Source organism: Plectropomus leopardus, chromosome 7, assembly GCF_026936395.1.
Source record: "Plectropomus leopardus strain MGB_pleo_1.0 chromosome 7, ASM2693639v1, whole genome shotgun sequence".
NCBI classification, from domain to species: domain Eukaryota; kingdom Metazoa; phylum Chordata; class Actinopteri; order Perciformes; family Serranidae; genus Plectropomus; species Plectropomus leopardus.
Genome location: NC_142182.1, coordinates 14620658 through 14636112, shown reverse-complemented (window position 1 = coordinate 14636112; position 15455 = coordinate 14620658). Strand labels below are relative to the sequence as shown.

General features: G+C 40.7%; 1 protein-coding gene across 1 annotated transcript in view; it reads left to right on the top strand.

The window, feature by feature from the left end:
• Positions 1 to 15455, top strand: part of b4galnt4a (beta-1,4-N-acetyl-galactosaminyltransferase 4a) — a 165271-nt gene that overhangs the window by 90062 nt on the left and 59754 nt on the right. The window contains exons 3-5 of the mRNA XM_042495373.2: positions 772 to 870; positions 10603 to 10698; positions 12885 to 12975. Of these exons, the coding sequence (XP_042351307.2) occupies positions 772 to 870; positions 10603 to 10698; positions 12885 to 12975 (286 nt within the window). The remainder of the gene's footprint in view (positions 1 to 771; positions 871 to 10602; positions 10699 to 12884; positions 12976 to 15455) is intronic.

The following is a 15455-nucleotide window of genomic DNA, read 5'->3' as shown; positions in this document are numbered from 1 at the left end:
GAGCCGACACGCACAGATGTTTTGCATCCTGTTAACGCTAAAGCTGTGGATCACACACAAATACAGGTAGATAAATCCTGCATAAATGTTTATTACTTTTGTTAAGTTCGGATCAGGCAAAAATGTGCACTTTTCTGTACTTTAAATTTATTTTAGTTTTAATTTTTATTTAGTAAAGAATAAAGTAATGGTAAAATCAGTTTTGGTTTCAATTTGTTCTAAATCAGTACAGATAATACAAACTTTATTGAACACATATCAGAAAGTATTCTAATGAATTACCTGGGTATTACTCACATCAACACACAACACTGAGTTGATATCGAAGCAAATGGATCAATATTGAAGTAAATTTGAATTGAATTGTGAAGTTCTTGACAATACCCAGCCCTACAGTACAATGTATTAAACTAGTATGTAAAGTTAGAGACTTAAAATATGTGTGTGATGCCACAGTGAATAATCAATTATTTGGTTTAAGTAATTAAAAAGAATCTCTATCTTATTGGTTGTGAATATTTCCAGTATACCATAAACTGAATATCTTTGGGTTGTGATAAAAACAACACATTTAAGGATGTCATTTTGGGCTTTGGGAAACACTGAGACATTTGTTACAATTTTCTGACATTTAGTCCAAATAACTAGTCAATTAATCAAAGAAATAATTGGCAGATTAATATACTATGAAAATAATAATTAGTCGCAGCCTTTCTGTCTGATTTCATAGTTAAAGAGGAATAAGTGTGTCTTTGCTGTTTTTTCTTTTAGGATGATGAGCCAATCACAGGAGGGGCTGATGGAAGAGACCACACCCGCATCCGGAAGTTTCTCAGCCAGCGCCACAAGAAATTGCCATGGAAACCGGAGGTAACACAAATTATTTTATCTCCTTTCTTTTTAACTGAGGCTTAAACTACTCCCTTAATTGTCTTCTTTTTAACCCGTTTCTGACAGATAAGGATTAAAATTGCAGAGGTCTTTGAGTTGCTTTGCTTTTTGTGTAACTCATCAGCTTAGCCCTCGCACACATGCACCGAACTTTCATTTTCATTTCAACTGAGTGTTTTGCCTTATGTGAAATGTAATTTAGCCACAGATGTCTCACTCTGTTTTTGTCCTTTTAAGAGCAGTTGATAGTTGAGGTCAAACAGAGATTCAGTCATTCTCTGGCACTATTATGGGATGAACAAAATGTACCTTGCGGTTATGATGATAAATTATTGTGCTGGGATGATAATATTTCATACAAAGCCATTAGCGGGTTATATTTAAAGGCACCTATGACCTGGAGATTACAAGACGATTTAATTCATCCTAATTTTTCAGCTCACTTACTGAAGTAGTTTACAGACCTGCTGTAACAAAGGGAGCAGCAGACAGGGCAATTAAGCAGCAGTTTTGTGATAAGGAAAGCGGCCCTAGATTTGTAACCTCTTCAGCAGAGTTTAATTAAAGGATTGTGTGTGTGTGTGTGTGTGTGTGTGTGTGTGTGTGTGTGTCAGTGTGTGTCCGTGTCAGAAAGCCTAATCTGCAAAATATGATTTATTAGTGTACCTGGGGTAAAGTTGAACTATCTCTACTGAACACCACACTTTGTAGTTCTGGAGAATCTAACAGTTCATACACACAGCATGAGAGATAATTGGGATTTACTGTTGCATAAGTTACTTTCAAGTAGATCACTTTGACTGCAGTGATACTGTACTTTTTTTTTTTTTGCAGGATTCTCTATCATTTACTGGCTTGTATTCAGCTTTCGTGCTGCTTTCACAAGGCATTATGCATGTAATCTTCCGCACAAGGCAGCATTAAACGCGGCTGAACACAGTATGTGCCTGATAATTTTACAGTTGTGTGACTGTTTTATTTTAGCAGTCTCTCCTGAGTTAGCCTGCCTTTGTCTCAGCAACTCAGTACATTAAAAAGTTATGACTAAATGCTTAAATACATTCATAAACCCCGTCCTTATTAGGGCTGCACCCAACTTAGCTGTTCAATACGTATTTGCAACAATTTGTACCTTTTCTCCATAAATAGTTTAAGAGTAAGAGAACGGGGCTCAGCGGGATGTTCACGGTGACAGTGACAGGATACAAGCCCTTGCGTGCCAACTATGCTAACAACAGGTTGGAATGTGCAACAACATTTTTTGCAGATACAAGATATCAAACAAAACCAGAGACAGAAACAGAGACTCACTTGAACAATCTTAGTCCACTGAGCGGTCTGACTGATAAGATACAATGCGATGCGATGCGGCAAGACACGCTAATTTATTTATTCCACATGAGTTGGCAGTTGCAATACAAATTTAGTAAAGTGTAGATACAGGGTGTGCAATACACAAAGACTAAAGTAACAGCAGAAAAATACATTTGCATTGTGAATATAAAATACAGTTTGTAGCCAGTATAAGCTAAATATAAAACTTGATAAAATGATTTGAGTCTTTGACTTTTGGACAGCAGCCCAAACCCTTTATTTTATTACACTGTTTTTTGCACAACAAGCAATGGCAGTTAAAATGCTGGGCATGACCAATATCATCATTTTGGCTTTGTAAATTGTCACATGTGGATTGTGTCTTTTTTTTAATCATTTGGCCTAAAAAACATCTGTTGCCTGAATATTGAGGGTCCTGCATCTAATTGTAGATGATGCTTTTTTGGCATAATTTAAAATGAGAAGTCACATTGAAATGAAACAGCCAAGCTAGGACTGCAGCCAAATGAGCTATCTGAATGTGGACCATGTAGAGTAATTGCACCAATGTGAATGGATGTCATGGACTGAACACAACAACACTCTTCATCGTGAACATCCTGTTTTATTTTTTTTAAAATTTTTTCTCTGAGCTCTCTTCTTTAACATTCTGTATGTGAAAAGCCGCGTCACGTTTGCACTTAAATACATGCACATGATTTCATTGACCAAACAGAATGTCTTATTTATGGTTTGCATTGGAAAAGCAAAGCAGCCTCAGAGAGAAATAAATTTTGCAACAACCACACCAACTACATTTTACATTAAGCACAACTAGCATCAAAGCGCACTTGTAGAAGTCAACATGCCATTTCTTTGACTCATTTCCAGCCTCCTCATAAAGCAACATGTCATTTAGTTTTGTGAATATTCTGCAAATGCAGTATAAATCTATCAGATGTTTCATACATCTCTATAACCTCAAAACTCTTCCTCTTTTATCTCAGACTTCTGCAATGTCAAACCTAAGCCAAGGCTGTCAGAAATTATGGAGCGCAGCAGTTCTTTCTTTGCTTTCCTCACCAGCTATCTGTCCTAATTACCAGCACTAACTTGTTTTCCTGGTGCACGGCCAAGATGGCAGAGGTCTGAGGGGCCACTGAGCTGGCACTGTCAGAGGCAAAGACTCAGGCTGGTGGAGGTAGAGTGGTGCCATATGCCAGCTGTCACAGACTGGGCAGAGGTCACACGGGCATCCAGAGGCATTCATACAAGCCACACAAAAAACTCTGTTATTTACAAGCAAAATAAAAGGCTTGCTCTCTTTATTGTGTAAAATTTGTGCACCCTAAGGGAGATAAAGATAAAGCGAAAGTGGAAATATTAATTAATAATAATATTAATACTGATTCTACCCGGTGGTGGTTCAGGCAGGTTGGTTTTAGCTGTTACTGGCAACTAAATGAGGATTCCCAGCTGATGAACTCACCCAAAGGTGACTGAGGATTAGCATAGACATGCAGCTGTAGAGTTGACAACCTCTGTCCGCCAAGGACACTGGCATGTCAAGGACACTGACACTGGATAGAGATCAGTGAGACAGAGTTGGCCTACTTTTTTCAATCAGTAGCCAGTTATGAAGGGATAAACAGTCATTTGCAGAAAAAGCCGACATGGATCCAGAGAGAATTTGAGCATAATGAACAAATTTATGTAGCCGTGAACAGAAAGAAAGCAATGGTAAGGGGAATCAGTGACTTTGGTATCAGGATGACTTTTTTTTGTTTTTTGTTCCATGTGTATTGTTCCACATTAAAGGAAGACTTTATTTTCAAAATCATCATTTGTATATTAGTGATGCACCTCATTTTTTGTTGAATTTGTGAAGAAAACAATGGTGAATTAAGACTACAAAAACAGAGAAAATGTTTGATGAATTGAAATAATTGGGGGCCACGTTTAACAACACCAGTGCTGTATCAAAGCATTTACTTACAAACTCTCACACAACTTGTGCAGAATAATTCAAGTCTCATTTATTAAGTTATATGCTCAGTATTTTTTGCTATTTACAACACTTCTGCATAAGCAGTCTCAAGCATGGATGAGGTGAGTTGTTGCTCAGGCACAACACATATGCAAAAGGGTTTTAAATGGCAAGGTTTTAGCAAGAAGGTATGTGTTTGGGAAGTACTGGACCTAAGACTGGCCAAATAAGACTTGGATTATCCTATAAGTTCTATGAGAGTTTGTAAATTGATGTTTTGCTATAGTTTTTCTGTTGCTAGACCTGGACACCCTTTAACTCAAATTCATTCAATTTTCTTCATTTTCTTCAATTCAGAGTTTTTTGGATTCTTTGTTCACAGTGGAATCATGCAAGAAAAACAAAGTTTTCTTCACTAAGTCAGCATAACATGGGGTGAGTAATTGATACAGAAATGGTCATTTTGTGGGTGAAGTATTTCTTTAAAGACAAATATCGCTGCTGTGGGGCACAAACTGCCTGTCTCCAAAAATGTATATATATTTTTTTCAGGGATTAGAAAAAATGCTGTGTTTTTAATGGAGATAGGAGGTTTAGTTACAAGCTTTTTTAAATAGATTTCTCTTGTTGAGAGAGTAAAAACCCCACTGATAGATGTAGAGGGTGACCAATAGAAAATGAAAATAGTGAAATGTGGAGATATGAGGTTTGCACCTGACAACAACGATATGTATCCCAGATGTATTATAAATATGTGCAGTGATGTTAATCAGATATTCTGCAGGTGTTAAGCCAAATGCAGTGGCATTTTGCAAAGGGAGGATGGACAGATGTCAGTCTCCTGCTTGACTGACTGGCTCAAATTTCTGGTTTTCTATCACATCATCTGCTGTAAAAAAACAAAATCAAAGCTGGAGATATGAGATTGCAGATTTGGGAAGCCTATTATTTACCACTCAAGGGGAAAGTGAAGACGATACCATGGCAGACACATTACTCAGGTGGGAGCAGTGATCACAGCTGGCTCCTCACGCAGAAAGACATGGAGTGTCAAAAACTGGAGGAAGAATTAGAGCTTTCTGTCGTCTCCGACCCTCCCACAATAACGTGAGAATGAGTAGGCAGGGGGAGGCCGCGAGAGAAGAAGTGTGATATTTGTCTCTTTTCATTGTTCATCAGTCTGTCTTTCTGTATTCAAATCAGTCAAACAGACAAACAGAAGCCATAAATGTGATTTCTGTTTCCCGGCTCGTCATTACAGTCAGGAGAATGATCGACAGCTTGTTGCAGGAGATGAGAAAAACTCAGCTCATTCTCTCTCTCACATTCCTCAGTTCGATATATCCACGGCAGCCACATCCACCCCCTTCCCCTCATACTACATCCCTTGAATGACAGAAGACATGTAATTGTAGGACAGATGGCAGATTATACAAACCCTCATTACAGTAGTTGATGAGGCTGGAATCTAGATCATATGAACCTTGTCTTGCATTTTTTGCCGCTCTCCTCTGTATGAAATGAGTTCTCATTATCTCTCACCATATAATCTTTTTTCAAACCTCTGTCCCTTTTGAAAACCCCCCTTTTTCCACGCTTTACCTGCCTACTTATCCCACTTTCTCCTCGTTCCTAAATTACTAGTGGGAAGAGAAAGATGAGATAGGTAGAGAGACACTATCTAAATGCCCTCTGTGAATTCAGATGGAGAGATTTCATAAAATGACATTCCTGTCGTAGCCACAGAGGGAATAACCGACATATAACATGTATCATTTGATCATTCGTTCAGCACTTACTTTTCAGCAAAGCAGCTCAGCTAAACCGCTACATACTATTATTTGTTATGAATAGTGGGCATTAAAGCCGTCTCTCCTATATGCCCTGGGGGAGTGAGCTGAGTGCTATTGTATATATCCCGGCGTGTCTTTGCCAGGAACATCATGTCTCACTTTTCTTATCCAAAGGGGATTTACAGTGTCAGTTGGTGCGATTGCTCGTCAGTGGGTGCACCGAGCGGCCATTTGTCAGTGCCTCGGTGCCAGCAGGAACGCAGAAGGCTGCACCAGATTTTTGAGAAAGGGAGACAGCCTCCCAGAGGAGAGAGAGGGAGTGAAAAGAGAGAGTCTGATTTGCGTTCCCTGTTGATAGCGCGACCAGATGGGTGAGAGAGAGGAGATATTAGAGAGCAAGGGGAGACGGAGATGTGCTAAGACAAGCTCGCAGAGATGTGGTTATGTGGGGGGAAATGTGTGGTTGGAGGAAAATAGGCGAGACAGTAACACTGCTGTTTAGAGCGGCCTCTTAAGATGAGCAGTATACTCTCATTAATTTTAAAAATCTTTATCAATCACTTGTTTCCTTACTCAGCGTCTTTCCCCTGCACCTGTCATTTCTCCAGTTCCGTCTCTCTTTTTTTTGCCTCACTTCTCCTGTATGACAGATGGCATTCATTGCTTTCCTCCATCTCCCTCACCTTAGTTTTTATTTTAAAGGTAGCCTGAGCTGTAGGTACTCTGTTGCTTTGAAACTGTGGTAGACTATATGTAGGACAGTAAGAAAGAAGTGGGTTAAGATAAAGATTGTAGTGATTCTGACTTAGGAGGAAACAGCTAAATGGACAGCAAGATAGAAAAAGAACTGACTCAAAAAGAAATGTGCAGTCTTCTTTACCAAGCCAAAAACATCACAATGTTTTGACCTGTGAATTCTCCAGCTCATGACACCCGTGCACAGGATAAATGATATACATTATACTGCACTTGATAAAAAAACTGAAAATGTATTTAAATTTATTTTTTTCAACGTGATGAAGTGTATTCTTGAATAGCAAACTGCATTAACCTGAACATGACAAAATGCTTTGAAGTGCCTCTCATTCACTCATTCAAACACACACACACACACACACACACAAACACACCACTTAATATTATACAAAGCAATGCAGATGTTTGGTATCTTACTCAAGGACACTTTGTGAGCTGCATTATTATTTTCTACAATATCTTATAGTATTTCATTCTTTGTAATGTCTATTAAACAAAACATTTAGTAAGGATTTATTGGTGGCTATGGGTGCACATTAAATATGAATAAACATTGCTTGAAAATATGTTAAAAGCAGGAACCAAGAAAGAAACTTAAAATGACTTACTGTACATTTTTTTACATTGCATCTGCAGCTGCATTCTGCGCTCTTCATCTTGAGTGACTGCAGACTCTTGAAAGCAGTGGGGTGTTTCGTAATTCATCCACTACATGTATAAAATGCATGATTGTACTGCAGTAAAATGAAATATAGAGATGTACAAAAAAAAAAAAAATAGAAAATGTTCTCAGATGTCAGCAGAAATGTCAGTATCCTAGCACCTGTAATGGCTGCATTTTGCTGCTAATTAAGCAGTAACACGGAGCGATATGTACAGAACAGTATATCAAAAAACGAAAGATATTTTCCAGTATAGAGCATACTCCTCCCTGTCTTTGCCTGGAGGTAACCTGTGCTAACAACCTGTGCTTAACTCCTTCGCCCAAGCTCATTGAAACAAGTTACCTGTGATCAAATGTACCTCAGAGCCGACAGAATGATTGTGATTGACACATAGAGCCACTTTGATTTGTGCTCTCCTCTTGCATCTTATGCCTGTACACTGTTTTGCTGATGGGGAGGTTGTTACAGTGAGTGCAAGTACAGGAAACAATGCTTTCCTAACCTTCCAGTTTTTGGATCAGCCTTTAAGTCAATGGTGGCAGGACAACACAGAAGTCTGTCTCTGGTTTCGGATTAAATAACAACAAATGAGAGTGAAGGAAGAACGTAAGCAAGGCAGCAGCAGTCACGTCTGTCTCTTCTGCAGCCAATTACCGAACGTGAATGTGAGCTGACATGGTTGTAAAAAGCTGTCGTTTGAAAAGCAACAAGCTGCCGCAGCACAAGCATGGTCCTACATACACAAACAACCAAGTAAACCTTAAAAAACCACAAACATCCAAGTCATCTCCGTACAAAGTGTTAATGTGTGCTTCATTTTATCCCACGCTCCAAAACAGAGAATCAGGAGGGAGACAAAAAAATGAAATAGAGAGAGACAGCACGGGGAGCTGACAGTCGACAGCTGAGCACAGGGAAACTAAAGACAGCGAGGAGAGAAATCGACAGCGTTTGGCAGCACGCAGACAGAGATGGAGGGAAGGAGAGGCAGGGATAGAGAGGTCAGAGGGAAGAGGAGACAACATTAGGGATAGCGGCAATGAAGGCTTCGAGAGGCAGAAGCAGCACTTACAGGGAAACAGCTAAATGACATAACAGGAGCAAGGGGAAGCGTTAGCAGTCGGGGAAGCAAGGGGATGACAGGGTGAGTTTTAAGGATGAAGAAGATATAACTTTCCTCTTGCCCCATTCCACAGCCTGTCAAGGCCGGAGCACAGACAGACCTCTCGCAGCTCTGTCACCCAGAAAATGTAACCAATTACACACAAGCAACTCCCGAGCAGAAAGCCGACTTTACAGCCTGTGGCCTCTCCAAGGCTACACAACGATATGTGTGTTTGAATAATTAGAGACTTTAAAGGCTGTCCTCTTACTGCTATTTGACAAGAGGAGGGGTGAGGTGGGGGCCATGGCAGAAAAGGTTTGCTGTTAAAACCCACAGGAAATCTATTAAAAGCTTTACATAAGGCATATTTGCACAGGGACTAGTCCCGTCTGCTAAATCTCTCTAACACCGCTACGCCTCCTCCTCTCCCTGCCACTCCCTTTTTTCAACATCAGACGCTCATCTTTTTGACTCGCCGTTTTTCTCTGATTTAATTCTGTTGACCTCGCAAATCCCTGTCTCATTCTTATTTTCATTCACATCTGTCTTTCTGTGGGGAAAAAATCTAAAAATCTAAAAACTAAAATCAGGATTCCCACTGCTTTGGACTGACATGTTTGGTCAACAAAACAATATCTCATGTTTAATGCATTAGCTCTAATTGCCGTGCTGCTGTCAGTGCGGCTGGCACTTAGTTGACCGTACGGAGCCGGGAGACAAATGAAAAGGGCCACTTTAAGCAGGGCCATCTGTTAAATGCCAGTGTGACAGTGAAGGAGCATGACACCATCCATTCACGTCTTTCTCCTTTAAATGCAGATATGTAAAAAGGTGTTTACCCTCTCCTGTCTCACCCCTCTGATCCCTCTGATGAAAGTGCACAACAAGATTTTTGGCTAAGTGAGGAGGGTTTTTTTTTTGTCACAAGGTCAGTCTCATTCTCCTGATTGATTGATTTGACAGCTCACACTTGTTGACTATACAGCTAGCAGGTACTCTGCTGCGCATAGAAAAAAACTACCTCCATAAAGCAAGCTTTTACTTTGATCCAACCAGGGAACCCCACTGCATGGTCTTATAGTCATTTGGTGAGAGTCAGCTTGCTGCTGAAGTTCTGTGTGATGTTCTAAATATCTGTGGCGGCATTACAGTGGCAGCCTGCTGGGACTGCTGTCACGCATTAAAGGAAGGCATATGTGGGTACGGTATGCGGATGTGTGTTGGTACAGTTGGTTGAGCATCCAGTAGAAAAAGTTTTCAGGTCAATAAATCACTGAGACACCCCCCTAAGGCTTAAGCTGCATTTGTGCACATGTGTGAGTTTACACAAGTTTATAAGCATGCATCTGCACATGTAGGCACATCTCTAACCCTCATGCCATGCCCAGTGATTGATGTGTGTAACAATAACAGTCTCACATTCATGCAAAGTGTCACTTTTGGAACCATAACATTTGTTTGTCGTTGAAAAATTGAAGTCTTTGCCTTGCTCCATAGATTTTGTATTTTATTTTTTACATTGTATGTGATCCAAAACACTCTACTTCCAAAGCGGCATGACACACGAGTCATCTGAGAGTCATCTCTTCTCACATATGAGCAGACCCATGTGTGTGTGTGTTTGTGTGAGAGAGAGAGGAAACTGTACCCCAAGGCAGACTGGTTCCACCATCTGTCCTTGTTATGTCCTGTGATTTCCCTGTGTAATTCAGACTAATGTCAGACTATGGGCAGGGGACGAGCTCTGACAAACTGCTCCAGACATTCTCAGTCCACACTCCCCCTCCCTGATACTCCTGAGCTTTCTGTCACCTTCTCTTACTCAGGACAGCGAGAACATCGAAAACTTCATGCTGCAGTCACATGCTTCACCATGAATTCATCTGTCAGGCGAGATGGAGAGGCATCAGAAATAATAGACATTCCAGCGCAAAAATATATCTACTGAAACCAGAGCAAATGACAATTTTGCTGTCACAATGGGTTGCTGAAGTACTGAAGCAAAACCTGCCTACTTAATAGCAAATGTGATGCTGTTATTGCTGTGTGCACTAACCTGTTTCCTCTCTGTGTGTTATTGTGTGTTGGCAGTATAAGGGCCAGGCCAACCTGCATGTATTTGAGGACTGGTGTGGCTCCTCTGTAGCTCAACTCAGAAAGAACCTGCACTTCCCTCTTTACCCTCATGTAAGTATTACCAAGCGGGCTGAGTGACCATCTGTCTGTTACTATTCTGTCTTTTATGTGGGCTAAATGTGGTATTAAAACAATATTATGATGACTGTCAGCAAAGCCTCCTCCCCATTAGTTACTGTTGCCATACCTGTCAGGGTCTTTGTTCTTGCATTGCATTTGCACCGATCAGTCAAAACATTAACACCACTGACAGGTGAGGTTAATAACACTAGGCTGGTTTCCATTAGCCCACAAATTGCACAAATTGAAATTGCGAATATAAGGTACACCTATTGGGTACAAAAAAAACCCCTCCCATTTATTGCAAAAATGTTTTTACACTCACATGAGGTGGTATTTTTAGGGAATTTGGAAAAGCCATATTTTGCAAAACTGTAATGGAAACACTTTTTTTGCTGTTATAGGTCACATGATGCTTTAGCTATGCGCTTGTCAATAGAACTGGCTCCCTCGGGTATGATGCAGCAGGCGCTACAAGAGGTGTTATTGTATCGCAATAACTCTTCAAAAGTTTAGCAGATTATCTGGAAGTTTTGAATCCATAATTCCTCTGTGAAAATGTGAACTGTCACCTCCCAGAAATCCCTCATACGTGGCCACTCCCACGTCTTTCTGATAACCTGCTGATGTTTTGAACATCCTTGGCCATGCTTCTTGGAATGTTATCTTATCACCAGAGAAGAAGTGCTTAACATCGCAAGAAAAGTTGCATAACATCAAACAATGGAATTGCAGTCATCTCGCAATTGTGTTTCATTGACTTTTCAAAAATATCTCTTAGTTTTTGCGCAAATGTGTAATGGAAACTCACCTACTGATCATCAAGTTCCAATGAAATGTTCTGCTGGGAGACCTTTGATCCTGGCATTCATGTGGATGCCACTTGATGTGCTCTACTCACCCAAACACCCTTGCAGACTAATTTTAACCCTCCACCTGGCAATGACACTCCCTGATGGCAGGGACCACCTAACAGAACAATGCTCCATGCCACACCTCAAAAACTGTTCAGACCTGGCCTCAAAACTTCCCTGATAGCAAACTGGTCAAGAATCTGTGAGATGTGCTGGTACCCCAGAGGTACACCTGATCCATGGTGGGGCCTCTTTGGATCGGACATGACTCTGACCTGTCATGGCATTGACACAGGAGCTCTTTGGGTTTCATGTGGTGCCTGGCACTGAGTGTTGGCTGCGCATCCTTTGAGTCCCGTGGGTTGTGAGATGGGGTACTGCCATGACCCACAGATGCTTGATCAGTTTGGGGCCTGGGGAGTTTCGAGGCCAGGTCTCTGTTACATTCCTCTGGTCATTCCTGAACTGTTTGTGCATTGTGGCATGGCACAGTATCCTGCTGTGGGGCCACTGCCATCAGGGAGTGTTGTTGCCATGAAGGGGAGTGCTTCCTTTGTAACAGTGCATAGGTGGGTGATGCATGTCAGGTGGAATCCACATGAATGCCAGGACCAAAGGTTTTTCAACAGAACATGGCATCGTAACAAGATGATCAATGATATTCACCTCACCTGACAGTGGTTTTAATGTTTTGGCTGATCAATGTATGAAGTTTACACTGATAACAGCTGAGTACTTACCACAAGATATTTTTTAGCTTGAAAAAAATGGGTCCTTATCTTCAAGCAGAGGTGGACAGAGGCAGACCTTTAAATTCCAGGTGCTGACCATTGATTTGCTGCCAGCTACCTACTTAAGCTAGCTCTATGAGTTAGCTGAAAACGCCATCTCTGGCAACTTTTTATGTTTCAAACTGACTCAATTTTACAGAAACCCTGTGAAAAGGTCTTAGACATGCACTTAACTATGATATCGTTCAAAAAGACTAAGGCAGACAAAGCATCCCATCATCTTCACCATGATTAATGCACAAGACATAAAAACAGCATTTTTTGTGTATGGCAGTGCAGAGCTGGTTAGTTCTGGTGTTACAAGTAAGATAAGGAAAAATGTAAGATCAGACAAGCAGCTTCAACAAGTGTAGAAGTCTAATGCTTAATAGGCATAGTTACGGTTAATAAGCTATATTTGGACAATTACTGGGTTAGGGAATGGTGGTGGATAGGGTTCACTTAAAATAAATAAGTTGAAGCTTATTTGTTATCTGTTATTGCAACAACTGCTGCATCTGTAATCAGAATTTATTTCTGTTTCTCGCCCCAGACAAGAACCACGTTGAAGAAGCTGGCAGTCGCTCCAAAGTGGAAGAACTATGGCCTGAGAGTATTTGGCTTTCTTCACCCTTACAGAGATGGTAACTAGCTCATTTTATTAGCGAGTCCCTCCTCTGAGGCCGAGGGCCTTGGAACATGTGTCCTTTATAAGAGGGGACAATTTCCACTGCCCTCTTAATCCACGCTCTTGAGAGCCACTAATATAGTGGATATTCACATTTTTATTCGGGTTGAATGCCAGGGATCTCACTGCTAAATCTCATTGCAGGACCCTAGAGTCCAGTTGCTATGGGAACTGAAAAGCCTTAACACCCAAGTGCCCTTATACAAATTGCAGAATCTGAAGTTATTAATTAGATTACCACTCATTTCAGTCTCCTTTGTAGCTTTTGTTGGTGTTACATCTCTCTCCTGCTGATGGCTCAAAGGTCATACTATCCTCAGGATTCTAGCAAGCACTCTAACAAGTGCCCTCCACCCTCACACCGCCAAATGTAAACTTTTACATGCTATTGTAGATTGATTGAATGTTAAATAACTTGAGATAGCGGAGTGAATATGCTTGGAGGTTTTCCAGATTGCAGACTATAAAAACTGCTCACTGTCACATGACCTATACCCTGTCTATAGGCCATGTTTGTCCTTGACAATGCAGTAACTCCTTTATCATTGTGATTTATTCAGATGCAAGAATATTTCATTTATGAATTATAGCTGCTGCACAGCGATGGGTCGAGGCCGGGCATTTTTAACAGCGAGCAGCAGACGAATTGGAAGATAATGAACACCTATGAATTATAATTTGCATTCTTCATCGCATGAGGTTTAAACTCGCAACCTCAGACACAAACAGCAAGTCACTCTCCCAGTAAGCTACATGCCAAGTGAGAAACCATAGATGGCTTCATAATATGACTGAGCCAACCACTAGGGTGCAGCTTCCTGTGCATAGGCAGATTTCAAACTGTTGTTTTTGAGATAAAACATATTACACACTTAATCTAGTATGACAGCAAAATTGTTATTTTTAATAAATATTGAATATTTATCTAGCAAGAATTTGCAAGTATGTGTTTATAGCACCATTTAGTCAAACATTTTGATGCACTGTAGGCTCAGCTTTTGATAAATCAAAAAAATGTGTAGATTGTTTGCATAGGAAGCAACTATTAAGTTAGCTGTCAATTGGGCAAAAAAATGTGGAAGGAGAATGTGGAGTTTTTGATAAAACTAAAGTGATGGACCTCATAATTTGAGCAACATTTTCGGGCCTAAATTTTGGTCTGTGTTGCAAAAATGTAGTAGGTATGAATGATTTGTTATGATTTTTCAAACTTATGAAATTTAGACAGTCGTTGTAGTGCCACCATCAGGACGACCGGCTTGTGTTTGTAGCTGAGGAAGTTTTTTTTTTAATGTTTTTTATGCATGGGAAGCTGAATTTCCTTGAAAGAATAATAATAACATTGAGGAAGACAAGAGGGACCGGCAGCTTTGCTGGGCCCTAATTATATGTAAATTGTACCAGGTAGCATTTACATTTACTTTAGATCTTTGCAGATTTCTTACCATAATGCCTGCCTTAAGTCCTCAAAAACAGGGGGGGCTGAAACCGAAAGAGGGGTCAGGAGACCCTTCCCCAGAGTTTTAGCCTGTTTGTTTCCTGCATTCTGGTGACTTCTGAATAATCAAGATAACAAAAAGATGTATGTACTGCATTAGCATTTTTATGATAAATAGATTTACTGTAGTTTAGTTTTTGGTTCATGACCTGGCCTGCAGCCGGCTGTCCTCCCTTACCCACACACCCCCGGGTGCTGGATGCCTATATGAGGTGGAACGGAAGACTTAGTGCCTCCGGATGACAGCTGGGTACCCCGGTGCAGTGGAAGAGTGGTAGCTGGGGCTCCTTCTAACTCCCGAGGCACGGCTCAAACCCCCACTAGAGCGACCCATTTGACTTACACACACGTTAACGTGATCAGCAGAGAGATGAGATGTCTGGCAGCTCGACTCATGCCAGGCTGACATGTGCCTCACTCCGGCCCTGGGGGGGGGTTGGAGACGTAACGAGATGGGAGGGGAACAGTAGAAAGAAAGAGTCATATGGCTCATACACACTGTGCAGTGCCAGAAAAGCTTGTGATAACGAAAAAGGAAAAAAAGTTGTTAAAATTTGTCAAAAATTGGGAGAAAGACAGGAGAATTGTGATCCCAGAAGGAAACAGAGTCTCCCAGAAAAACACGGAGGATGTAAAGTTTGATTCCTAGACAAGTTAACAGAATGTCAACCTCTACTATATAGAAGTATATCTACTTAGAATACTGTTTGCCACTCCCAGCACATCACCATCTCAGCCTTTGACAAACCACTGCAAAATCACATTGACATGTGCTGTTTATTACTTCTCATAACGGTAGAAAAGTGTCTCAGGCAACAGCTTGAGGTGTTAATCAGCTGAGGGAAAATTAACTTTGTGCAACTCCTACTATAAATAATTTTGTGGGACAAACATTGTTCATTATCCTCAAGTATGCTGATCATCCACATTTATGCTTA